Raw genomic sequence first — 27,558 nt, forward strand, 5'->3', positions numbered from 1 at the left:
GGAAAGGTTCCTATCTCATCTTTGGACATAAAGGAATGAGAGGACCTCTTTTTCCCCCAAACATGACATCTTCCAATGGATCCATGGGATGTTGGAGTTAGGCCAATCAGCAAGGTAAGGCTTCCTCTTTGCAGCCATCAAATTAACTTGAGTGATCTTGAGACCATCAACACCTCAAGATAAAAGTGGTGAATGGACTCTAAACTCTGGTCAAAATATGGCATTCCACCCACGTGAGGGGAAGGAATAGCTACAGCTAGCTTTGATCTGATTTTATTTTAAATTGGTCAAAATGAATGAAAGCCTACAGTAGACGGTTAGGTCCTGGTTAAACCTTGGCTGGTCCAAAAAAAACAAGTTAGAGTAGACCGACAATCTGTAGATGGGAGACTGCCAGAAAAACCCATGGATGTCTGGCAGTCTGAAAAGTTTGGGTGGATAGGTGGGAACTCTTTCTGGGCAAGATAATTGCAAATAAACTCCATGCTATTGTCAAGGAGACTACATGGACATGACTTTGAGGCAAGGGGAAAAGAGTCCAGATGCCCTCTACTGTTCAATTACAATCTGCGCAACCGACAAAATTCTTTCGGCGTAAAGTGGAAAGGGCGAGGGGGGGGGGGAAATGATAAAATACATTCAGAAAAGGGGTGAAGAATTTCAAGGCAAAAATAGGAACATTATTAACTGGAAAAAGACTAAAAAAAGCCCCACACATTCTTCCACCTCTCAATTCCTGAAGTGTAGCCCAGCGTATCCAGGAGTTGTGACGCAACTGTTCAGGTGTCCTTCTGAAGACCCAAGAAAGAACAACAACTGTTCAGACTTCCAGATATAACCGTAGCTCCTTGGATATCCAGATATTGATGTTAAACCCTGAGCGCATCCTACAGAGGTTTCTTGTTTCCTCCAGCCTTATACAGGATATGAAGAGAAGAAAGAAGATGACTAAGAGACACCTACTTCAACAGAAGATCATGGGCTGTCTCAGCTTATGAACTTGGCTAAGGTCTTCTCAAGATGTCATTATTTTTTACAGACGAGGGATATTAAGACATGTTCCTGAATCTCTTTAACGCTGTAGAAGCCACCCATTGGGACTTTTCTAGTCCCCTTTTATCAAAGGGTTTACAAACCAGGTCTTTGTTTTAGAGTGTTGAGAACTTATCATTCATTGGTTGAATCTGTATTACTTTAGTAAAGGTAAAGGTTCCCCCGCACATGCGTGCTAGTCGTTTCCGACTCTAGGGGCCGGTGCTCATCTCCATTTCAAAGCCGAAGAGCCAGCGCTTGTCCGAGGACGTCTCTGTGGTCATGTGGCCGGCATGACTAGACGCCAAAGGCGCACGGAATGCTCTTACCTTCCCACCGGAGTGGTCCCTATTTTTCTACTTGCATTTTTACGTGCTTTCCAACTGCTAGGTTGGCAGAAGCTGGGACGAGTAACAGGCGCTCACTCTGTTACGCGGCACTCGGGATTCGACCCGCCAAACTGCTGACCTTCTGATCAACAAGCTCAGCGTCCTAACCCACTGAGCCACCGTGTCCCTCTGTATTACCTTATGTCTGTATTTTATTGCATTGCTCTAATGGCATGGGCTGCCTTCAACACTCTTGATGGTTGACAAGAAGAGAGAGAAATCAAACAGAATAGAGGGGACAGTAAAGAAGATAATAATAAGGATAATAATAATACTGCAGCCATACTATATGGGTAAATATGCATAGACATTAGACTGTGAGAATCAGGTGTTCAGCAGAATGGGGGGGGAACCTGAGTGAAATAAAGCTGAAAAATTGGGGAAAATCATCTTGAAGCGTCCATTTTTTCTCGTTGCTTTCCAGAATTCTAAAACCTGAATCCATGACGATTGATGTAATGCTGACAGATCTGCCAACGTGTATTTTGCAAACAAGGTTTCTATCATGCTGAACAAATGATAAAGCCAGAGACATCACACATTAAACTTAGGCGTTTATTGCTAAGATGTAGGTCTAACAGGAGCTGGAGTTCACGAGGGATCCACGACAGCAGAAAACTAACCTTCCATCCAAAACGCATTTGCAAATTACTTGGAGAGAACAAAAGAAATTACGTTGGCCAGGTTAATGGTAAAGCTTTCTTCCATTGAGCTGACTTATGATTCTCCACTGAATCTCAGAAAAAGAAAAAAAGTAGGAACTCAGTTTGAAATGTGTGTTTTTCAAGAGCTCCTGAAGCAGACAATAAAAGGCAAGCAACACACCATGCATTATTTTAATGCAAACTTCACCGGCCTTCGTCCCACATTTCGCAGGGGATCCCTGCCGCTCGAGAACTAGCTGAATTCTGACGACCGACAAAGGGGAGTCGAGTAACCCCAAACCATAATCAAAAAAAGAAACTAGAGCAACATGAGAATGATGGATGGAGGAATAACGTTGAGATCACTCTTGTTTTCTACCGGGTTTCACATCAAATTAGGGCTCCAGTGCTCAAACTGGCACGAGTCCCGCCATTGAAAAATGAAGAGCTCTTCTCAATCCTGCAAAAAAAGAGAGGATTGAGCATGGGCGATTTCTCAGCTCCCAATCAAAATTGGCAGGAGCAACTCCCCTCACCATTTCTGTTTCCGGATTAGCCAAAGTGCAAATTCTCTTGGTATCTTGGTTCTAAACCAAGGTTAGGACTTGGCCTTCCTTTGGATCGAGAGAGGCGCCACTCCAGGGGTGCCTTGAATCCTGCCCCCAAATAGGTTCACAAAATGGACCAGCTGCATGGAAGCCAAGATACCAATCGGCTTGAGGGCTTACGTTCTTTCACAGGTGCCCCATTTATATTTAGCAAGCTCTGAGTCACCAAGGGTGCACCGAAAGGCCCTTCAGGCAAAACGTCGCCAACGTTGGTCTCATTTTCCCCTCTTTTGCAAAAATAGCAATAGCAGTAGCACTTAGGATTTATATATACCGCTTCACAGTGCTTTACAGCTCTCTCTAAGCGGTTTACAGAGTCAGCCTGTTGACCACCGAACAATCTGGGTCCTCATTTTACCGACCTCGGAAGGATGGAAAGCTGAGTCAACCTTGAGCTGGTTAGGACCGAACTCCTGGCTGTGAGCAGAGTCAGACTGCAGTATAGCATTCTAACCACTGCACGCCATGGATGGATGGATGGATGGATGGATGGATGGATGGATGGATGGATGGAAGGAAGGAAGGAAGGAAGGAAGGAAGGAAGGAAGGAAGAGCAATAGCACTTAGACATATACCGTTTCACAGCCCTCTCTAAGCAGTTTGCAGAGTCAGCCTGTTGCCCCCAACAATCTGGGTCCTCATTTTACCGACCTCGGAAGGATGGAAGGTCCTTAAGCGTGTACAAAATGCCCACAAAATGTGTCAAATAAAACGGGAAGTTCTAGGAAACAGATTAGCTGCAAGGTAAAATAAAGCTGTCATTAATGCTTGAATGAAAATGCCAAAAGAAGAGCATGTCAAAGCAGGTTTTGTTAAAAAAACAAATAAGGCACCTATCACCATTTATTTCGTTCTCAGCATAAATATCTACATATATATTTCCACAATAAGAAAGCAAAACACAGTTACATGTGCGTATATTTACAGGAATAATACTATGCCAAAAAACAAAACAGTAAAGCGAGGTTAAGACACAATTTAGTTTTGGTGGCCTCTGGATTGTTTATAAAAATTCTTAACAGCTGGACATTTTGGGTTCAGACCTTAGAGGGAAGTATGTAACCCACCCCATTAAAGTCTGCAGGACTTCAGTGCAACTAACCACCGCTAAACAGAGATCTCTGCAAACCATGTCAACTCTTGGAGTCAGCCCTTCCAACAAAATCAGGGTTTAAGACGAATGGCTTAAAAAGATAATCGCAAAGACCTTTATTCATCATAGTTCCTCAGCTGGCTAGCAACAAGAAAAGTTAAGAATTGAATGCACTTTAGACCAAGTTGTAACACCATCCCAATTTTACTCCACTAGTAAGTCAGCCCCTTTTCCTTTCATATTCCAACTTAGGTGCACTAAGAAAGAAAATTCAACTTGAAGGCGACTTCGTTCCCCATTATTAGACTTCTGTGTGTGCAACCTAAAAATTCATTTTCAACAGCTGCCTTGCTAACTTTATGGAGAGCTGCAGAAGCAACTTTGCAAACTCAGGCTGCCCAAATCGCACATATAAACCTGTTTCACGCAAAACAGATCTTCTCCAGTTCTTTGGCTGAAGGGGTTCAAAGATGCAGGCAAGGCCATTCTCAAGGGCAGCTTAAAATAAGGTGCAAACTGCTCCCCTCCCACAGGCTTTTGAGTGTTTTTAGAAAGAAAAATCTGAAATTAAAACAGACACGCACAAAACAAAATAGCTTAATAAACTTCACAGTGTATTATCTTTAAGGCGAGGAAGGCTTGGTTCACACATAACACTAAAGTTGGGTTTAGTGTTAGCTTTGCAGGGAAGCAGGAAGATGGCGGAGCTGAGAATTGGGATCCTGCACACTCTTTGAAGGATTATAGGATTCAAGTCAAGGTTAATTTCATTTTATGAGACAATGGGCTAATTGTGAACTTCAGTGGACAAGATGGTTTCAAACTAAGATTAGTCAATTTCAAGTTGTGTCAATTTCAAGCCATGAGCTAATTTGCTACTTGATTTAACTGAGCAGAATTTACTTTAAATTAGGGCCACTGGCTCAAATGTAATGCCAAATTACATTCTGTATACAAAAAAAAATACAACATTTTTGCTCAGCCAGAAGACAATTGAGTGTGAAGACTGAATCCTAGCCCTGACTTTGCCCCAGCTTTATGTGAGAACCAGGTCAGTCTGGGATAACAAGTAAACTAACATTATTTAACAACAGTGCTGACATTTCCCAAAAACAGTTTGCAGTTTCGCTTCTAGAAAAGGAGGCACTTAAGATTTCCACCCTGTGGTCTTGAAGCGATTAAAACGTTGAAAACATTTTGTTTACCGATATGCAGCAGTTTTAAGATGATTTAAAAACGCACGACAACTGGAGAGAGGAGAAAGCCATTTTATGTCCCAATCCCAACCATGTTTGCTTAAAAATAAAACACAATTAATTCTCATGAAACATACCTCTGAAACATAGTGTTTACGGCTACAGTCAATGGCAAATATGGCTGCTTTAATTTCAAACAAGACAAATTTCAAGATCTCTACTTCTGGGTGATGAAACTACACATCTCCAACTGGTAACACTGATGTACTGGACGTTTGCAACCCATCATATATATTAGCATGTATTGTAAATTAAAGCAGCCTTTAAATGAGTCCACATCAGAGGTGTTCCAGCTTCCTTCATGTTTGTTTCAGGTCTGCAGATATCAAAGCGTTAAGAGTCCTACAAGACATCTACTAATTTTGCCATCTTGGAAAACAGAAAATCCTTGTTTTGGCAAGAAAAGGCATCTTGATGAGAACTTGGCTGCCCTGTGGAAGAGATTCCGGAGAGTCCCAACCTCCGAACAAAGGCTAGGAGAAGTGTGCAGCTAGGATAACTCCAAGGATAACAATCAAGACAGTGACACAAATTAGCATGAACATCAGTTTCTGCAAAGAGAGGGGAAACTAGGATTAGCGCATCCCCAAATAGTGACGCACAGATGTATAAAAACCAAGAGGTGAGATGTGAATTAATGGAATAACAGAGTTGGAAGGCACCTTGGAGGTCTTCTAGTCCGACCCCCTGCTCAGGCAGAAAACCCTATTCCATTTCAGACAAGTGGTTGTCCAATTTCTTCTTAAAAACTTCCAGTGTTGGAGCACTCACAACTTCTGGAGGCAAGTCGTTCCACTGATTAATTGTTCTCACTGTCAGGAAGTTTCTCCTTAGTTCCAGGTTGCTTCTCTCCTTGATTAGTTTCCATCTGTTGCTTCTTGTCCTGCCTTCAGGTGCTTTGGAGAATAGCTTGACTCCCTCTTCTTTGGGGCAGCCCCTGAGATACTGGAAGGATGCTATCATGTCACCCCTGGTCCTTCCCTTCATTGAACTAGACATCCCCAATTCAAGCAACCGTTCCTTATATGTTTTGGCCTCCAGTCCCCTAATCGTCTTTGTTGCTTTTCTCCGCACTCTTTCCATTTTAGCATTTTCATCATAACAATACTGAGGCAAGCAATTTCAAGCAAGGAGGAATGGGGTAGCCAACTGATCTAGAGAGTCAACTTCTCCCCAAAAGATCTGCTGAAATCGATCTAACATGCTTAGATCAGGAGGGGATTACAGCCTGCGATCTTAATCCTCAACTTCCCTTCATCCCACCCTCTTCTATAAACTGATGAAAAACTATCTGTAAAATCCCAAGCTTCCATTTTCCTACTAGCCTCCCCCACCCCCCCAAAAAAAAAACGGGCCCCAGGGAAGCAGAGCAAAATAAACTGGATTTTAACCCCAAGAAATATCGGAATGCAAACCAAAATACTTAGAGCAATTAGTCACTTGGAGGTCTAAGACCCCGTGCAAAATCTGCTTTTTTGCTCTCAGAGCAAAGGCTGGGAAGAAGGCAAGCATACATACAACATTGCAGCAAGAATACAGATTACAGGTTGAGAAAAAAGGTTAACAGGTGAGGCCAGCTAGTCATAATTAGTACTTACTAGAGGTAGCAGAGACAGTTGTTCACGGGCAGTTATCTAAGCATCATGGCACCCCAACAGCCAAGCCAATTATGAGAGCCAGTAGAGCTAAGAGCACCAGCACAATAATGACAATAATCCATTTTTTCTGCCAAAGGAAAACAAGGCAATTCTCTTGGTTAAGGGTTGTTTTTTTTAGTTCTAAATAGAAATTGAATCAGTTGTCAAGAGGCAGAGAGGAACTTGGATACAGCAGCTGGGCCTCAAAATTAGTAAGCATTCCTTGACTCACAACCATTTGTTTAGTGACTGTTCAACATTACAACAGCACTGGGGGGGGGAAGAGAAACTTACAACCTGTCCTTGAACTTAGGACCATTGCCGCATCCCCACGTTCACCTGATCAAAAGTTGGGCGCTTGGCAACCGGCGTCTGTATTTAAGATAACTGCATCGTCCCGGGCTCCTATGATCACTATCTGTGACTTTCCCAGCTGGCTTCCAACAAGGAAAGTCAATAGGGGAAGCTGGATTCGCTTAACGACTGCACAATTCACTTAATAACTGTAGGGATTTGCTAAATAAGTGGGGCCGAAAGGGCATCAAATCAGGCAGGGCTCCACGTCTTAACAACTGCCATGCTTAGCAATTCTGATTCCCATTTTGGTTGTAAGTCCAGGACTCTCGGTAACCCTGGAAGGACTGTGGCACACTGCGTGGTTCGCCAGACAACACACAACATAAAAAAAAGCTCCGGAAACAACGGATCAAGGTTTGCCCACGGAAGACTTACTCTACGCGCTTTACTTTGGTATTTGACAGCCTTCTTGGTCTCCTCCTTGGCGTGTTCTACATAATCCACTGCGTTCATCACATTCTTTTCGATGCTGTTGACCATGTCGCCCTTCGAGGGGGGAAAGCCAGAAACACACAACAACAAAGAGCAGGATTTGGCAATTAATGTCACCAAAGAAGGAGAATATTTGCAGCTCAGGGTTGAAACGAGGGTTCCTTGGTGCTCTCTTGAGCTTGATTGTTTTCTTGCAGACGTTTCATCACCCCAACTAGGTAACATCATCAATGCTAACACTAATCATCAGCTCGTATTAGCACTGATGATGTTACCTAGTTAGGGTAATGAAAAGTCTGCAAGGAAACAAGCAAATTCAGAGAGCAACAAGGACCCCTCATTAATGTCACCTTCTGGAGTCCTTTCAACAACAAGAGAATTGAGATGACGCCCATTCAAATCCAGTCAAGGAGGGGATGATTACATGAGGATGACCAACGGTTATGATGGCATTCACAGAAACAAAGATGGAAATGTTAGGCTGGCTTTATTTTCTCATTCGAATGTTGGACGTTTAAGTGGGGAATACCAGGAAATCACATCAACAAGCAAAACGAGGGTAAAAAAACACAGAAGGCTGGATTACAAAGATGAAATTTATTTTGTTTTGTCGAGCCTGTTCAGGACAGACATTCTAATAGGGAGTGGAAGGCCACACATCTTCAAAAGTTATAGGAGCCTTGGTGGAGCAGTGGGCTAATGCCTCCTTAAGTAACACCAGCTGCCTGCCATTAGTGCAGGTTCGAGTCCCACCAGGCTCAAGGTTGACTCAGCCTTCCATCCTTCCGAGGTAGGTAAAATGAAGACCCAGATTGTTGGGGGCAACAGGCTGACTCTGTAAACTGCTTAAGAGAGGGCTGTAAAGCACTGTGAAGCGGTGTATAAATCTAAGTGCTATCGCTATCTATCATCTATGTATATCATTCATCTATCATCTATATCTGTCTGTCTGTCTGTCTGTCTGTCTATCTATCTATCTATCTATCTATCTATCTATCTATCTATCTATCTATCTATCATCTATCATCATATGGCTATTATCTATCCATATCTATCTATCTTGGTGGAGCAGTGGGCTAATGCCTCCTTAAGTAACACCAGCTGCCTGCAATTAGTGCAGGTTCGCGTCCCACCAGGCTCAAGGTTGACTCAGCCTTCCATCCTTCCGAGGTAGGTAAAATGAGGACCCAGATTGTTGGGGGCAATTAAGCTGACTTTGTAATAATGCCGCTTGGGGGTGTGTGTGAAAGCAGGCATATACATAGAATGAAGGCTACTGCTAAGCTTGTAAGCCGCCCTGAGTCTTCGGAAAAGGGCGGGATATAAATGGAATTAAAATAAAAAATAAAATAAAAAATAAAAAAAGTTGCCAAGGGTGGGGAAAAAAACCCCAAAACGGTCTACATCAAACTTGCAATGTCACGTGACGTTGCGCAACGTATCGGGAGTTTTGCCATTGCCGGCAATGGGGTGGGCGCGGCTTCCGGATGACACATCCGGCCCACGGGCCAGCAGTTTGACATCCCTGGTCTACATAGATCCCCAATTGCTTGATGAGAACAGGAGGAACTACATTGAAGCCCAGTCAGCCAACAGTCCTGAAATCTACCTCTATTAAAATGCTGGTGTATGCCATTAATGTGGGTTTGATGAAGCAATTTGGTGAATGGCATGGGAAAAGATGAACATATTACAAAACACGAGTTTACCTGGCTTGTTCTATCCATCAGCAGACATGTACAGCAGCAATAAACAGCAAAACGTTTAAAAAGCTCATTACAACATTCACTTCTGTGCCTTTTTCAAGAAAGGAACTTAAAAGTGTCAGCTCGTGAAAATTCAGAGAGCAGGGTGACAAGTTATGAAAACTCATTTCATCCTGTGGTAAGGATGAAAAACATTCATAAGCACATGGGATAATTTAGGTAATGTTTGAAGGAAAGCTTTCCGGGAAAAGAGAATTCGAAACTAATCTTTAACACCCACATAACGGTTTTCCAAGAAATAGTCATAGCCACGAGCACCCAGAAAATACTATTTAGAATTTTTATCCGATTTACTGCCCCCTAATGCATATGAAAGGGGGGGGGGAAACATCCAAAGAAGAAAGGTGACACTCATTTTCCTGACTGGCTGGATTTTCATGGAAACTCCTCTCAAATAATTGCATAATAATCGCTCTTAGTATTATACAAAGACCTACCTGCCCCAGGAAACATCGTTTAGTTACTTGGCTTTTATACCTCTAACTATCAAAGTCTCTTGGTAGTTTATATTGAAAACATGAAATGGGCATTACCAAATAAACAGAACCAAAATAAAAACTAAACCCACCCAATAATTAACAAGAACAGTTTTTTTAAAAAAATGATGCTTTAGCAAAACCAGGAAATGAAACAAACCAATTGCACTCACTGTCTTTGATTTCTAGATACCCCCCACTCTTACCCTGATAAGCCACATATAATGACTATTTTTTTCCATATTCAGTTATGAGAGAAAGAAGGACTCAACTGCGGGCAAATCAGATGGATGGATGGATGGGTTGGTGGGTGGGTGGATGGGTATAGACAGAGAGAGATGAGACAGAGAAATAAAATATAGATGTATAGATAAGACAGGACTCAACTGAGGGTAAATCAGATGGATGGATGGACGGACGGATGGACAGACAGAGATACAGATATAGACACAAACAGATGAGAGAGAGATCAGATATAGATATATAGATATAGATAGGACTCTGTGGGAAAATCAGATAGATGGATAAATGGATAGATAGATAGATAGATTAGATAGATTAGATAGATAGATAGATAGATAGATAGATAGATAGATAGATAGATAGATAGATAGACAGACAGACAGACAGACACACACACACACACACACACACACACACACAGATGAGACAGAGATCAGATATAGATATAAAGATATAGATAGACAGGACTCAACTGTGGGCAAATCAGATAGATGGATAGATGAATGGATGGATAGATATAGACACGCATACAGACAGAGATGAGATAGAAGATCAGATACATAGATATATAAACAGAGATAGACAGATGGACTCAGTGTGGGGAAATCAGATAGATAGAGATAGAGAGATGAGACAGAGATGAGATATAGAGATAGAGATAGAAATAGAAATATAGACAGAAGGACTCAACTGCAGGCAATGGATGGATGGATGGATAGGTAGGTAGGTAGATAGGTATGGATGGAGATTGATAGATTGATGGAGAGACAGACAGATAAGATTGTAGGTAGAATTGGCTTGCACCAATGTTTCACAAATAACAGGTGTCATAAATGTGATGTGCACACCGTGTACATGATTCAAGATCTTTTACTAAAATTACCAGCTATTATTGTTTCCTACTGAATACACAACAGGGAACAGTGCCAAACCAGTATATCCTATTTTATATGTGATCTCCATAGCTACTAAGCTGGTAGATAGAACTGGGATTCTACCCTCTTAGAAGGCCATTTCCTGCGTGGCGTGGCCGTTTTTTAATAACAAGAGTTATTATTATTCCAGCACTCTCCCGCCTACAAAGTACCATCCACATTATACCACGGGATTTACAGACTGACCTGAACCTCCACGAGCATCGCCATGTCCATAAACATTTCGTGCAACTCCTGTATGCTCGATTCCAGTTTTATAATATCTTTATGACGTGACTCAATCTCATCAACGGCTGCTCTGGTCAGCTTGGTGTCCAAAATTATCTTTGCAGAGGAAGGAACAGACATGAAATAAGTACACTTATTGATTTTTGTTTGATAGAACAGAATTTGTGGATCTTTGGATTTTAATTCAATTGCCTTGTATTGCTCAAAGGTCCTTTAGACCAGGGCTCCCCAACTCCTGGTCCGTGGATTGGTACTGGGCCGCAGCATGCCAGCAACCGGTCCGCACAAACAAGGAAAGCCGTGGGATGCAGGCACCACACAAAACCACACCCCCTCCGGTCCACGGAAAAACCTCTCTCCACGTAACCGGTCCCTGGTGCCCAAAAGGTTGAGGTCCTCTGCTTTAGACCCAAAAGATAAAATCTATGCTGAAGCCAGCAAATGCAGATTTGAAATACGTACGTCTGAAGTGAAAATGGACAGATTGCCACTTTCCAACATGTCTTCCAGTTCTTCATCTGTGGTGGTTTTTCCAGCTAGAGAAAAATGACAAGAGATCGTGTTCTTGCAAGATAGGTCAACATCCCCCTTTCCCTTGCATTATGTTTTTGCTAGAATGTCTTTTTAAGATGAGGCAGGTTCTTCAGAGTACGAAAAAATTAGCAAGGAAGGATCACTCACTTATTTCCAACTGGCGCCGTATCTGGTCTTTCGTGCGTTCCCGGAAGATGGTTTGAGTTCCATTATACATCGTCATAACATCCACAAACTTCCGGGTCAACACTGAATGCTGGAAAGGGGGATGTGCCAAGGGATTTTGCACAAGTTAGTTTGAGAATTCTCCTTTATAGTGAAGGCCTTTATAGACATTACTAAAACTGATTGTCAGATGCAGGTTTGCAAATGTTTATTGAAAGGAGACATCTAATGGGTAGAAGGAATGACCTTGAGGAATAGAACAGAACAGAACAGAACAGAATAATAGAATGGAGTGGAGTGGAGTGGAGTGGAGTGGAGTGGAGTGGAGTGGAGTGGAGTGGAATGGAATGGAATGGAATGGAATAGAATAGAATAGAATAGAATAGAATAGAATAGAATAGAATAGAATAGAATAGAATAGAATAGAATAGAATAGAATAGAATAGAATAACTTTTTTGTCACTTTAAATGTACACTAACTGGCATGCATTAAAATGAAATTTTGTTGTATACAGCTCTCAAAGTGTCATCACCTCCAATATACACTACATAAATATGACCCCCCAAAAATTGCATATACCCACACATATTCTATGCCACAGAGAAACAACACAGTCTAATTCAGATGTATACATGAACATGGCGAGAAAAATGAATCTTGCCAGTTTACCAGACGGATGGGATATAGGGAACAAAGCTGTTACAGAATCTAGTAGTTTTGCTATAAATACTTCTAAATCTCCTCCCAGAGGGGAGCAACAGAAACAGGCCATGAAGTGGGGGTGTGGGGTCTCTAACAATGCTTTGAGCTCTAAGCACATATAAGTGCTTGTAAGCAACATCCTGAATAATGGGAAGCAAGCTTGCTATAATCTTCTCAGCTGTTCCTTACCACTCTCTGTATGGACCTTCTATCTCAGGCTCTGCTACCACTGAACCAGACACGGATGCAGTTTGTTAAAATATTCTCAATCATGCCTTTGTTAAAAGTGGCCAGGACAGAAGACAGAACAGAACGGAAGAAAGGACAGGACAGGAAAAAAAAGCCAGTACCAAAACAACAGTTGGATGAAAAAACATTCAGTCCAGGGCAGAAACATAATCTGAGAAAGTGTCTTGCACGTGACCCCTGCTTCTTCATGAAGATAAAGGGAGGGAAGGGAAGAACATCCAACCTGCAAAATCCTGTTACTATAACTTTACATCAGGCCCCAAATCCAAGATGCAGGTTTGCAAATGTTGCAAACAAGTTGATGTTTCCAAATCTATAGTGTTGTGCCAAATTAAAGCACTCCAACTATCTACATCATGCACCCACTATTAGGGAGTGTTTGTCTTCACCCTCTTTCTCTAACACATAATATCCAGGGTGAGTTGCCGCTAACTCTTCCTGGGAATCCAGGCAACATGCCATCAGTGTGTTTATTTTGTGTCTGTCTATCTGTCTGCTTGCCTACCTATCTCATTTATATGCCTTTCAGCACCCACTCTAGTTTTTAATCTTCCCCATAACAATAGGTCACACTAAGAATGAGGGCCTACAGCCAACAAGGCTTCTTGTTTAGACGATTCAGCAAGTCGGTTGATTGCTTTTTAACAAGAGCCTAGACACCCTTTTCAACTGGACACTGTGGAAGAGGAGGAAACAAAAATGTCTCACAATGCCCTTCCTCACAGGAAGATAAGCAAATACACAGCTTGCAATTCTTTTCTGCATCCTTCTCTTTGAAACCAGGCCAAACAAAAGGCAGGTCACGAGTTTCCTTTCTAAACAATGCCCTTTCCCCCCGCCTAGGTCTCCCTCAGCTTTGATGGTGGTTTGCCAAGACTGACTTTCCTTTGCTACATTTACCTGTGATTTTCGTATCCGGACATCTGCTGAAGTTCGGTTAATGTTCTCATCTCGAGCTAAACTTTGTTCCATGGCTGTGAAATGGACAAAACCATTTCAGAGATGATAGTCATTACCATTCATTCATTCATTCATTCATTCATTCATTCATACATACATATATGCATGCATACATACATAAATATAAAATATGAGCCAGCCGTGTGCACAGCAGCCAAAAGAGCTAACACATTCCTGGGTTGTACAGAATCAAGATCACACAAAGTATTAGTACCGCTTTATAAAACCCTAGTGAGACCACACCTGGAATACTGCAGCCAATTTTGGTCACCATATCACAAAAAAAGATGTTTAGAGTTTGGAAAAAAATTCAGAGAAGAGCAACTAAGATGATCAAAGGCCTGGAGACTAAAACATACAAAGAACGGCTGCAGGACTTGGGTTTGGCTAGTCTAAAGAAAAGAAGAAACAGGGGAGACATGATAGCAGTGTGCCAGTATCTGAGGGGCTACCACAAAGAAGAGGGGGCCAGTTTGTTCACCAAAGCACCAGAGGGAAGGACGAGAAACAATGGTTGGAAACTGATCAAGGAGAGAAGCAACCTGGAATTAAGGAGAAACTTCCTGACAGTGAGGACAGTTAACCAGTGGAACAACTTGCCTCCAGAAATCGTGGGTGCTCCATCACGGGAGGTTTTTAAGAAGAAGCTGGACGGTCACTTGTCTGAAATGGTATAGGTCCTCCTGCCTGAGCACAGGGCTGGACTAGAAGACCTCCAAGGTCTATTCTATTCTATTCTATTCTATTCTATTCTATTCTATTCTATTCTATTCTATTCTATTCTATTCTATTCTATTGTATCCTAATTCATCTTTCCTACTACCTTCTCCTATTGGTGTATTAAAATGAAATGCTAGGTACACAGAACAAGACTTATTCCCAACTCCTTTACCATTAGCAACCATAGAAGCCCCCATCTTTTCTTCCATTATAGCAGGGGTCTTCAAACTCGGCTCTTTTATGACCTGTGGACTTCAACTCCCAGAATTCCTCAGTCAGGCATGCTGGCTGAGGAATTCTGGGAGTTGAAGTCCACAAGTCATAAAAGGGCCGACTTTGAAGACCCCTGCATTATAGCCAAGAAAATATCTTCATGACGTGTAAGGTACGTTTTACATCTCTGTGTGCTCCTGTTCTCCCCTCATCTTGCAATAGTGTGTGTTCGCACAATGGAATGCAGGAAAGACCTTGGAAGACTGGATGGAGAGATGGTCCAAGGAAATGGTCAGATAAGAGACTGCATAGCCCACAGCTGGACAATAGGTAGGGCATTAAGCTCAGAGGGGACCCTCCCAAGTTTTCTCTGGCTGTAAAGGTGGAGGGGAGAGGAAAGAATCATACTTTCAGACTTGAAAGCTTGATGTCAACATTGTAGAGTAAACCAGATAGGAATCACAGGCTAATTCTACTTTATTGTAAAACTACGTTGACAGAATCTTGCAGGTCTGAAAGTTGAAGTCCACCCATCTTAAAAGTTGCCAAGGTTGAGAAAGACTGCATTAGATTAAATATAAAAGCAAATACATTTTAGGTATCTTTTTAGGGGGCAGAGTCTAGATAACTTGCCTGGGCTTAGAGGATAAGCAGGGTTGGTCCTGGTTAATAATGGGATGGGAGAGTGCTGGCCACAGCACAGCTAGACTATCATTTTTTTAAAAAAAAATCCAGAATATAACAACTATGCTGTCGGCAAGAAGGATGTCTATATGAAGTCACCAGGAGCACACACATACTTGAAAATTTACATTTTTGGTAAACGGTGAACTTATCCTCCAAATCAGTCACTCAATTACACATAAATTCACTGATAGTCTCACATTAATAAGGACAACTAAGACTTTTCCAACTTTCACGCGGTACAAACGCATACAATGCGGTCCACGGAATAATCTAGACACAACTGTAGCAAAGATCTTTTTTTCTGGCACCTTCATAAAAATTTCTATACAGTGTATGTTTCACTGCTTCCGAGTTTTTATTTTACTCACAGTTAGGGTATACTTACACTTCAATTTAGCACGGACTATGTTTGCTGTTTTTCTGATTTCTTTGTTCAGTTCTTCGAGTTCTTCCTTGGTTTCTTTAATGAAAGGAGAAATGGGAACTCAGCACGGTAGATAATGCTCTCCAAACAAACATTACACATGTGGATGTCCACCTCCTACCAAAGACACAATGATGTTCCCATAGAGGATCCTGGAATTAGGGACTCTCTGAACTAGGATGGTCAACATCAGGAGTCAAGAGTCTACACAAGAATCTGGTCAACTGATGCTAGGTAAGTCAATGGAATTCAAGAGGTGTTAGACCAATTGTGGGAACGTATCAACTCTAGGCTGATGGCTCTCTTGACTCCTCCCTCTGTCTGTCCTTCCCCTATACATGTCACCCAAGCTCTTAGCAGGCTGCTTTTCATGGGTGAAGAACAAACGATGACCCTGCCTAGTAAAAGGCACCCAAATCTTGTCCCATGTCTCACATTCAGTTCTGATCTCATTTTCCTTCTGCTGTTGAAAGACAAGGATTCTGAAGTTCTAAAGTTACACCCCGATCCACAAATTAACTTTGGACGCTGCCTCTGTAAACTGCTCAAAATCCTACATGGATTTCATAATAGTCTTATGGAGCTCTTGACACCAAAAGGACAAATCAGAGAAAGGATCTCCACCCACCAGCTCTTGCAACTCACAAAAACCTGTTTCCTTTTTCCTGTCCAAAATAATTCAGCTCTATCTCCCAGCACTCTTCAACTAGAGTTCACAAGAAGCATCCTCTATACTCCAGCCCCAATGATCAGCTGACCAAAAGCAAGAATTTACAGGCAAGGCTCTCTCTTAAGTATTATATATCTTGAAGCAGCACTGCAATATTTTTTTTTATTCTTTGATTAATATTAGAGAGCCAGTTCGGTCAAGTGGTTAAGGCAACCAGGCTAGAAAACAGGAGAGCATGAGTTCTAGTCTTGCCTTAGGCACAGAAGCCAACTAGGTGATTTTGGATCAATCACCAGGAGACAGTGAGTTCTAGTCCATCTTAGGCACAAAAGCTGGGTGGGTGGCTTTGGGCCAATCACCAAGGATGTTGTGAGTTCTAGTCCTGCCTTAGGCACGAAAGCCAGCTGGGTGACCTTGGGCCAGTCCCTCTCTCTCAGCCGAACTCACCTCACAGGGTTGTTGTTAGGGGGAAAATAAGGGGAGGAAGGCATGTTGGATACTTTCACCACCTTGAGTTATTTGTAAAAATGATAAAGGGGGGGGGGAAATACAAATAAACAGATAAATAAAATATTTCCAATATCGTAGATCCCTCTGGTGAGCCACTAATGAATCCAGCAGCACAGATTCCCAGTGTTGACTTTCCCCTCTGTTCTTAGGGCGAATATATAAAGAGAAAATATTTCAACTTGTGATCCCTACACACTCCTTCAAAATTTTCAAGTGCTTTATATGTGGTAATTATGATTTCAATTTACTATACAGGAGAACGACAGCAATGCTCTTACACTTAAAAAACCCACAAACATCCATTTTAACGTTGAAACTGGGTTGTTGTTTTTTTTTTAAAAAAATAAAACTATGTTTGTTCCTTCACAACCCTCAGTCAAACAGCCGTACCAAGCACGGCTGGCATGGCTCTGGAGACCTCTGTATACTGTATTTAGCTCATTCTATATATGAATCTAAGAGCAGAGTGCTAAAATTAGCCCACAATTATGAGTGCTAGAGAAAACAAGTGGATTTTTAAAGACTGCTAATAGGATGCAGTCTTGATATACTGCTTTTTAATTCCTCCTAATGTGAGGAAGAATATTTTGTTGGAAGTAAGATTTAGGGATTTTAACGGAACATTATCCTTCCATTCCATACTTATTTATTTATTCGGTTTATATACCGCCCTACTCCCAAAGGACTCAGGGCGGTTTACAAGGCAAAATTTAAAAACAATACAATATAAAATTAAAATAAAATTAAGTCTAGCCGCAAAAATTAAAATCACAATTTAAAAACATTAAACCCCTCAGTCCAGACCAGATAGCTCAAAGAGCCAGGTTTAGAAATAGTTCACAAAAATAGTTGATTTTGGGGGGGATTGAGTCTTTGGCCATATACTCATCAGAGACCCCCCAAAATATATAGGAAAGCCTCAGTTTAATAGCCCAATTAAGAGAGTGGGTGTTGCTTACTCCCAATTGTCTGTTGAATGCACAGTATGTTATCCATGGTCATTTTATGTCTCTGATAAGTGATTTGATGTCAGACAACACAAATTTCATCTATTGCCTTTGATGCCTGTTGCGTCATGATCAGCTAAATTGTGGTTTTGCTGCTTTTCCAATCATTCTTTGCTGGTTTTGGGGGGGGGGGTTGCCAATGGGAATACCCTCTGGATGCTCTGAATATTGTATGAATAGTCAGGTAGCAGGAGTAGGAACTGCCAAGAAATAAACAGGACTACAAAGCCAATAGAATTGAGCCCCAGCAGCAAAATAAATATATTGTCTAGAGTAAAATTATGACATTAAAATTATGAATCCTTTTTTTTTAGATGCTAGCTCTAATAGTTGCTAAAAGCCACTCACTGTGACTTTCCATGCAACCTAGAGGTTTTTAAGACATGTTTTTTTAAAAAATAAATAAATAAAAATAAATGGAAGTTTTTAAGAGGAGATTGGACAGCCATTTGTCTGGAACGGTTTAGGGGTCTCCTACTTGAGCAGGGGGTTGGACTAGAAGACCTCTGAGGTCCCTACCAACTCTGTCATTCTGTAATTCTGCAGCCTCAGTGGCCAGACTTAAAAAAGGCACAGAGATGGAAAAAACTTACTGTCTTTTGGATGCGTGGCCGAGAGGATAATGCTGTGTTTCTTCCTCACTTCTTCCACAACATCTGAGATTTTGGAGATATACTTCCTAACTTCCTCGACCTTGGGAAGAGCAGGAAAAGGCATCAACAGGAAGCAGGTTTAAATAATTGACGGTGGCATCCAAGCAGACTCAATCCATCCATCAACAATAAACACAGATAATCTCTTGACTTGCGACAGTTCGCTTAGTGACCATCCAAAGTTACAACGGCGCTGGAAAAAGCGACTTAGGATCATTTTGCACACTTATGACCATCACAGCATCCCCACGGGCCACCTGATCAAAATTTCAGATGCCTGGTAACTGGCTCCTCTTTTATGACGGTTTGCAGTGTCTCGGGGTCACGTGATCCCCTTTCGTTAAGCAAAGCAGCCGGGGAAGCCCGATTTCACTTCACATCCATGTGACTAACCTAACAACTGCAGCGATTCACTTTGCAACTGTGGCAAGAAAGGTCAAGAAACGGGGCAAAACTCATTGAACCAATGTCTGGTTTAACAACAGAAAATGTGGGGTTGAAGGACTACCCGCAATAAACAAGATCCTGTTATTAAGGTGGAGAAAGGTTTGGTTGCAACCCGAACGTGTCACAGACCGGAGCCGTTTTGTTGAGTAGATAAACATTGGGGACCGTCCCTAAAGCATGGGAAGCCGCGTGTGACCCTTGTTTGGCACCCACAAGGGATTACAAAACTCAGGGGAATCCTGCCGAACACAACGGAGTTTAGTTTCTGCTGCTTGGGAGTCTGTAGTTCTTTTAGTCTCTGGGCAAAGCCACCATTTTTCCTGTTTCCTTGAGAAAAGTTGCATGCTCTGAAACAACCAAATATTTTGGAGGCCAACTAGACCTGGGGTCCCCAACCCCCCGGCCCATGGACCAGTACTGGGCCGCAGCATGCCAGCAAACGGTCCACACAAACAGGGAAAGCCCCATCCGTGTGATGTAAGCAGCATACAAACCATGCACTCTCTGGTCCGTGGAAAAACTTCTCTCCATGGAACTGGTCCCTGGTGCCCAAAAGGTTGGGGGCCTCTGAGATAGATAGATAGATAGATAGATAGATAGATAGATAGATAGATAGATAGATAGATAGATAGATAGAGAAGAGATACATAGATAGATAGATAGATAGAGATAGATAGATATGATATGATATGATATATGATATGGATGATTGATGATAGGTGATATGGATAGATAGACAGACAGACAGACAGATATGGATAGACAGAGATTGATGGATTTATAATAGAGCTGGATGAATAGATAGAGCAGGGGTCTTCAAACTTGGCCCTTTTATGACGTGTGGACTTCAACTCCCAGAATTCCTCAGCCAGTGTGCCTGGCTGAGGAGTTCTGGGAATTGAAGTCCACACGTCATAAAAGGGCCAGGTTTGAAGACCCCTGAGGTAGAGAATGGAGATAGATAGGTAGAGATAGATGATGGATAGACAGACATGTGACAGAGATTGATGGATGTATAAAAGATGTGGACGAATGGATAGAGATATATAGAGATAGATGACAGTATAGATCAGGGGTGTCAAACTCAATTTCGTTGAGGGCCGCGTCAACACTGCGGTTGCCCTCAGGGGGCCGGGTGGGTGTGGCCAGGGTGGGCGTGGCCTACTGGGTGGGCATGGCTAGAGTGTGTATGGCCTACTGGGTGGGCGTGGCCAGCTCTACATCGTTCGCATCAAGGGTGCCTATGGGGGCCTGGGCAGGAGTGGGACAGATCGGAGGGTCTCTGGCAGAAGGAGGGTCTCTGGGCCAGGGCCAAGGCAGTGGGGGCCGTTCCCTCACTGTTTCCAGGATGGCTTCGCGGGCCACATGAAACCACTTCGCGGGCCGGATCTGGCCCCCGAGCCTTGTGTTTGACATGTCTGGTATAGATCAAGGGTCGCTAACCCCTAGTCTGTGGACCAGTACCGTGCCACGGCATGCCAGCAACCAGTCCGCACAAACAAGCAAAGCTCCATCCATGGGATGCAGGCAGCACACAAAACCATGCACTCTCCGGGCTGTGGAAAAACCTCTCTTCCACGGAACCGGTCCCTGGTGCCCAAAAGGAGTAGGCATTAAATTGCAGGTAGTCCTGCAAATACCATTTAGTGACCATTCAAAGATACAATGGCCCTGGAAAAGGCAACGTAGGACTGTTTTTCACACTTACAGCCATCGCCGCACCCCCCCACGGTCACATGATCAAAATTCAGACGCTTGTCAACTGACTCATATTTATGACGGTTGCAGGGTCCCAGGGTCACGTGATCCCCTTTTGTGAGCTTTTGACAAGCGAAGTCCATGGGGAAGCCAGATTGACTTGGCAACTGGGTCACTAACTTAACATCCCTTTACAACAAGCCGGGCAAGAAAGGTTGCAAAATGGGGGCGGAGCCCACTTGTCTTGCTTAGCAACAAAAAACTGGGGCTCAATTGTGGTCAGAGGTTGAGGATTACCTGCATTAAGAAAGTTGCTTCCAGCATAAATTTTTACCTGTAGGAAAAAGTCTTCCATATAATGGTCACTTTCGACGACAACTGTTGCTTCTCCATCTTCGTTCTGAGTGCGCTAAAAAAACAGAAATATTTCACTGTGCGAGTAAAGCCTTTTCAAAAGCTACAACTACAGATTAGACGTGAAACCTGGCACAAAAACAGCGACTGTCAGAGGGACTTTGGAGTCCTAGTGGGCGATCACTTGGCTATGAGCCAGCCGTGTGCAGCCGCCGCCAAAAAAGCTAATACAATCCTTGGTTGCATAAACAGAGGCACAGAATCAAGATCACGCAAAGTATTATTACTGCTTTATAAAACCCTCGTGAGACCATACCTGGAATACTGCAGCCAATTTTGGTCACCATATTACAAAAAAGATGTTGAGACCTTGAAAAAAAAAGTTCAGAGAAGAGCAACTAAAATGATCAAAGGCCTGGAGACTAAAACATGTGAAGAACAGTTGCAGAAATTGGGTACAGCCAGTCTAGAGAAAAGAAGGACCTGGGGGTAACATGATAGCAGTGCTCCAGTGTTTGAGGGGCTGCCACAAAGAAGACAGAGGTCAACTTAATTCCAAAGCACTTGAAGGCAGGACAAGAAACAATGGATGGAAATTATCAGAGAGAGAAACAACCTGGAATTAAGAAGAAGCTTAACAGTGAGGACAATTAACCAGGGGAATAGCTTGCATTCAGAAGTTGTAGGTGCTTAATCACTAGAAGTTTTTAAGAAGGGACTGGACAACCATTTGTCTGAAATGGTAGGGTCTTCTGTTTGAGCAGGGGGTTGGACTAGAAGATCTCCAAGGTCCCTTTCAGCTCTATTCTGATTAATGATTCGTGGTTATGGCTTGTAACACAAGGTAGCCTAGTAAAGAACGGAAGCTCAGCTCAACCCAAACTTTTTTCCTTTGCACTGGTAGCTTGTTTCCCTAATAAAATTACCGTATAATTGATGCCTTTTCCTGCCGTTTAAAGATTGGTGACAAAAATGTCATTCATGAGTTTGCTGTCCTTTGCGTCTTCTCATTCTTATGACTCATTCATAAGACAAAGGAGAAGCTTTTCAAGCCAGGAACAGACACACAACGGAAATATTTGTGCACCAAAAACTTTCCTATGTGATCCTTGGAGAATAAATTATGCTTTTCCCCCCACCAATTATTGAAATCTTTCCTAGCTATTTAGCTAAAAGTTCAACCTGACGCATGCCTTCTGGGAGATAAAACTCGCTAAAAGCAGCAGGATGCTTTCACAGTTACACACCTTTGGGGTCTGTTCAACCTTTTTTCAGGATTTCACCCTGAGCTGGTCACGTTTGCTTTAGAAGAACATCAATTATAAGAAAAAGCTGCTCTAAACCCCAACAAGTCGTCCCATCTTTCTCTATGATCCAAGAAAGTGAATCTGAGATTATCTGTGGAGATAGAAGACCTGCAAGGTCCCTTATAGCTCTATTCTAATTGTAATTCTATTCTTACTCTACATTCTATTCTGTTCTTACTCTATATTCTATTCTATTCTTACTCTATATTCTATTCTATTCTGTTCTTACTCTACATTCTATTCTATTCTTACTCTACATTCTATTCTATTCTTACTCTATATTCTATTCTATTCTTACTCTACGTTCTATTCTATTCTTACTCTATATTCTATTCTATTCTTACTCTATATTCTATTCTATTCTTACTCTACGTTCTATTCTATTCTTACTCTATATTCTATTCTATTCTTACTCTACAATTCTATTCTATTCTATTCTATTCTATTCTTACTCTACATTCTATTCTATTCTTACTCTACAATTCTATTCCTATTCTATTCTATTCTATTCTATTCTATTCTATTCTATCTCTACAATTCTATTCTATTCTATTCTTACTCTACATTCTATTCTATTCTTACTCTACATTCTATTCTATTCTTACTCTATATTCTATTCTATTCTTACTCTACGTTCTATTCTATTCTTACTCTATATTCTATTCTATTCTTACTCTACAATTCTATTCTATTCTATTCTATTCTTACTCTACGTTCTATTCTATTCTTACTCTATATTCTATTCTATTCTTACTCTACAATTCTATTCTATTCTATTCTATTCTTACTCTACATTCTATTCCTATTCTATTCTTACTCTACATTCTATTCTATTCTTACTCTACAATTCTATTCCTATTCTATTCTATTCTATTCTTACTCTACAATTCTATTCTATTCTATTCTGTTCTTACTCTACATTCTATTCTATTCTTACTCTACATTCTATTCTATTCTTACTCTATATTCTATTCTATTCTTACTCTACGTTCTATTCTATTCTTTATATTCTATTCTATTCTTACTCTACAATTCTATTCTATTCTATTCTTACTCTACATTCTATTCCTATTCTATTCTTACTCTACATTCTATTCTATTCTTACTCTACAATTCTATTCCTATTCTATTCTATTCTATTCTATTCTTACTCTACAATTCTATTCTTATTCTATTCTATTCTATTTTTACTCTACAATTCTATTCTTATTCTACATTCTGCTCTTACTCTACATTCTATTTTATTCTATTCTTACTCTACGTTCTATTATATTCTATTTCTATATTCTATTCTATATTCTATATTCTATCCTATTCTGGTCATTGTTATCCCAAAGGTGCTTTGTCAAAAGGCAGGTGGACTTTATTTTCCCTTGAACACATTTTGTTTCTCTTCCAAGAAGCTTCTTCAGTTCTTACTGAAGTCTTCCAAGAAAAAACACAGAAGGTTTTCTTATTTTTCTTAGATATGTTCTTTTAAAACAAATGTGGCCGGCTGGCAGTGAAATTCTAAACCTCGAATGAAGCCCAGGGTGTGTAATTGTGGAATCAAGTATAATAACCAGTTTTTCTTGTGTTTGAAGCTACTGAGGTTAAGCAAAAGGCTCTTCAGTCCTAACACCTTCCTTTTCTTTCTAAAGCTTCTTTGTTGCCACAGGAAGAGATAAGAATGAGAGGAAGGAAAAACATATCACAAGTGCACAGACACACTCAAATTGTGATACCAAAAAAAAAAAAAAGTCAGAGGAATACTGATGGTATTGTTCTTGCAAATTACCTTGGACAGCACAAAACGAAAGCAACGTAAACATTCTGACAAAACAGTTCCACTGCAAGCCGCTTATGACGCAAAAAAAGTTAAAATAATAATTTTAAAATTATGATTTCTGGCTATCTTTCTTGATAGCCCACACTTCTGCAGAGGAGAATTTTTGTGCTTATATAAAAGTTAAAAAGTTGAGGTTTCATGTTATTTATCTTGTTTTACTACACCAAAAGGAGTTGCAAGTGAGTGCCTTTCCCGCCCCCCCCTTTTCCCCTCTATCCTACACTTTTCTCTTTTCTCTCCCCCCCATTTTACCTTTCTTTTTCTTTATATATTTGGAGAAAAAGCCGTGGTGGTGCAGTGGTTAGAATGCGATACCGCAGGCTAATTCTGCCAACTCCCAGCAGTTCAATTGCCACCGGCTCACGGTCGACTCAGCCTTCCATATTTCTGAGGTCGGTAAAATGAGGACTCAGGTTGTTGGGGGCAAAATGCTGACTCTGTACACTGCTTAGAGAGGTCCGTAAAGCACGGTGAAGCGGCATATAAGTCTAAGTGCTAGTGCTCCTTCCCTTCCCTTCCCTTCCTACACAGTGGCTAGAATGCAGCATTCTAGGCTAACTCACTGCCCTCAGCCAGCAGTTCGATCCTGACGGGCTCAAGGTTGACTCAGCCTTCCATCCTTCCAAAGGTCAGTAAAATGTAGACCCAGATGGTCGGGGGGGGGGGGCAATAGGTCGACTCTGTAAACCGCTTAGAGAGGGCTGTAAAGCACTGTGAAGTGGTATATAAGTCCAAGGGCTATTACAAGTGCTATTTTATGTCTTGATAAAATTTTGTTGTGAGAATCTTTTTGTTGTCCTCATTTTTTTAAATTGAGAAACATTTCCTCATTACAAATGTTTGGGGTCATTACTGCTTTGGAAAAGAAAAAAAAAAGTATTATTTAATTTATATGCTCACCCCCACCTCAGGACACTTTGAAATGCACTACAGCTCTGGAAATGCAGAGCTGAGCCTCCCTTCCTTTCTAGGAAAACAAACTAAGATGACAAACTGGGATCGGGTTAAACGTTTCCCAGCCAGAAATTTATCTCAAACAGGCACCCTCTGGCAGACCAAATCCTTCAAACAGTTAGGTGGATTACTATGGCGGCAACCTCCGAATTCATCACACGGTGCTGCTAATATCAATGAGGATGGCACTGCCACCAAAAATTGCCACACTGCTCCTAAGAAACATGGGGAATTCCTGAAAATCCTCAAAAAGCCCATTACACAGAAACGTGGCTGTATCACGTATAGGTGCAGGCATTCAGATCTATACACAAATGTACAATACAAATAGTCCTCGACTTACAACAATTCATTTAGTGACCGTTCAAAGTTACAATGGCACTGAATGAACGTATGACCATTTTTCACACTTATGACCATTGCAGCATCCCAGTGATCACGTAATCAAAATTCGGACACTTGGAAACTTTATGACGGTTGCAGTGTCCCCGGATCATGTGATCCTCCTTTTGGGACTTTCTGACAAGCATAGTCAATGGGGAAGCCAGATTCACTTACTCAATTAACAACTGCAGTGATTCACCTAACAGCTGTGGCAAGAAAGGTCGTAAAATGGGGCAAAATTTACCTAACAGTGTCTTGCTTAGCTGCAGAAATTTTGGGCTCAATTGTGGTCGTAAGTTGAGGACTATCCGTATATACCTCCCTCTGTGTGGAAGCTACAGCTTCAAATAAATATTCTTTAAAAGGCACAAGCTCTCCTTCTCTTGGAGTGAACTCCAAGAGGGTAAGAAGGTTGAAATTGCAATTCAAATATTAATTAGAAATATGGACATATTAAATGCAGGGACAGACCAATATCTGCACACCATTGATGCAAGATGCTTTCTTTAAAATAACACACACACATTGGTGCCCAAACTCTTATCAACATCCGAACTTTTAAAACTGCTAATTTCTTCCAAGTTGTTTGTTCACCCTGATTCTTTGTATCTTCCCCGCCAGTAGCAAAACAGAATGCAATGTTTTCAAAACACCCGGTTCATTTGACACAAAACCTTTTGCTGAAAAGGTTGCCTGCAACCATGACACAAATACTTGCATTTTATTAGGCAACTTTGCTTTGCCCCATTTTAAAATAAAGCAAAGGAAGGCTCTTCCATTCCCAGCAGAAAACGAATGCTTTTTAAAAAAAATAGTTCATGTCAAAAATTTAGGCTCTTTTTAGGAAAAGGGTTAACAAGAAGGGAAGATGATTGCCGAACTTAACCAGTAAGTTGGTGGAGCAGTGGGCTGATGCCTCCTTAAGTAACACCAGCTGCCTGCAATTAGTGCAGGTTCGCATCCCACCAGGCTCAAGGTTGACTCAGCCTTCCATCCTTCCGAGATAGGTAAAATGAGGACCCAGATTGTTGGGGGCAATTAAGCTGACTTTGTAATAATGCCACTTGGGGTGTGTGTGTGAAAGCCCTAATAAGCAGGCATATAAATAAATACAAATACAAATAAATAAATAAATAAATAAATAAATATACATAGAATGAAGGCTACTGCTAAGCTTGTAAGCCGCCCTGAGTCTTCGGAGAAGGGCGGGATATAAATGAAATAAAAATAAAATAAAATAAATAAATAAGTATCCCTAATCCATGCCCGCAGAAAAGGCACCTCTAGCAACATTCCTCAACCTGGGAATGTTTGCTTTGCCCAGCTGTGTTGTTTTGTTTTGAACCAGAGGCTGCTCTGAGCTGGCTGCCCTACCGGTGACGAACGCCTTTGGGAGATAAATGCAAAAAAAATGCAGAAAGCTTCACTGGAACAAAAACACACCTGGCAAAGATCATGTAAAGCCACACAGGGATGGGGATGGTCGGCATATAAACTGAACGTATAAATAAAACAAAAGGCGATGGGAGCGTAGAAAGAGGCTTTTTTTCTAAAGGCGTGCGACTACCACGCCTGTCTTCTCCATCCTCTGGGAGCCGTCGCCCGTCTCCTTTGCAACGGGCGCCAGGTTGCAGCAGGAGGCAAGCGAGCGGCGCTCCCGGACCGGGGATGCTGCCGCGCATCCGTTAATTGGTCTCTCCCCCTCCCCCCCCGGAGGGGGGCTGTTCTTGCCCAGGGGTCACCCTCCCTCCGCCGCCGCCTCCTCAGCCTCTCACCGATGCCAGCTCGGCCAGACGGTCTCTCATCCTGGCGGGGCTCTTCCAGCCGGTTCTCCCCGGGCGTTTCTGCCGCTCTTTGCTCACCGCAAGCGGCTCCTCGTTCCGGGAGGCTCCAGCGGCGGCTCAACACGGCCGCCGCCTCCTCCTCACTCGCTGATGCCAGGGTAACCACTGCCCCGGCCGCCGCCCACTGCGCAGGCGCAGGCGTCGCCTCCCC

General features: G+C 42.0%; 1 protein-coding gene across 3 annotated transcripts; it reads right to left on the reverse strand.

The window, feature by feature from the left end:
- Positions 1–3,503: 3,503 nt before the first annotated feature.
- Positions 3,504–27,558, reverse strand: STX2 (syntaxin 2). 3 transcript variants are annotated; one of them, XM_081339311.1, is made up of 11 exons: positions 27,339–27,558; positions 21,071–21,145; positions 18,532–18,631; positions 15,713–15,787; positions 13,648–13,721; positions 11,778–11,886; positions 11,559–11,632; positions 11,055–11,192; positions 7,392–7,502; positions 6,621–6,747; positions 3,504–5,573 (listed from the first exon to the last, which is right to left on the reverse strand). In XM_081339311.1, exons 1-10 carry the CDS (start codon positions 27,366–27,368, stop codon positions 6,664–6,666), a joined length of 870 nt encoding a protein of 289 aa, XP_081195437.1. In that variant the 5' UTR covers positions 27,369–27,558; the 3' UTR covers positions 3,504–5,573; positions 6,621–6,663. The 3 variants fall into 3 exon arrangements, with proteins under 3 accessions (XP_081195437.1, XP_081195439.1, XP_081195438.1); XM_081339313.1 differs by having other exon boundaries at positions 21,071–21,136; positions 27,339–27,517; XM_081339312.1 differs by lacking the exon at positions 6,621–6,747.

Source organism: Vipera berus (genome assembly GCF_964194415.1).
Source record: "Vipera berus genome assembly, chromosome: 14".
In the NCBI taxonomy this organism is placed as follows: Eukaryota; Metazoa; Chordata; class Lepidosauria; order Squamata; family Viperidae; genus Vipera; species Vipera berus.

Bases quoted from the DNA above. Each gene is read 5' to 3' on its own strand.
- STX2 (XM_081339311.1), bottom strand. From the start codon at position 27,368: ATGAGAGACCGTCTGGCCGAGCTGGCATCG. The intron at 7,503-11,054 runs GTCAGTCTGTAA...CCCCCCTCGAAG, and splicing joins CGATGCTCGTGGAGGTTCAG to GGCGACATGGTCAACAGCAT. The intron at 6,748-7,391 runs GTAAGTCTTCCG...TTCCTTTGGCAG, and splicing joins ACCAAAGTAAAGCGCGTAGA to AAAAAATGGATTATTGTCAT.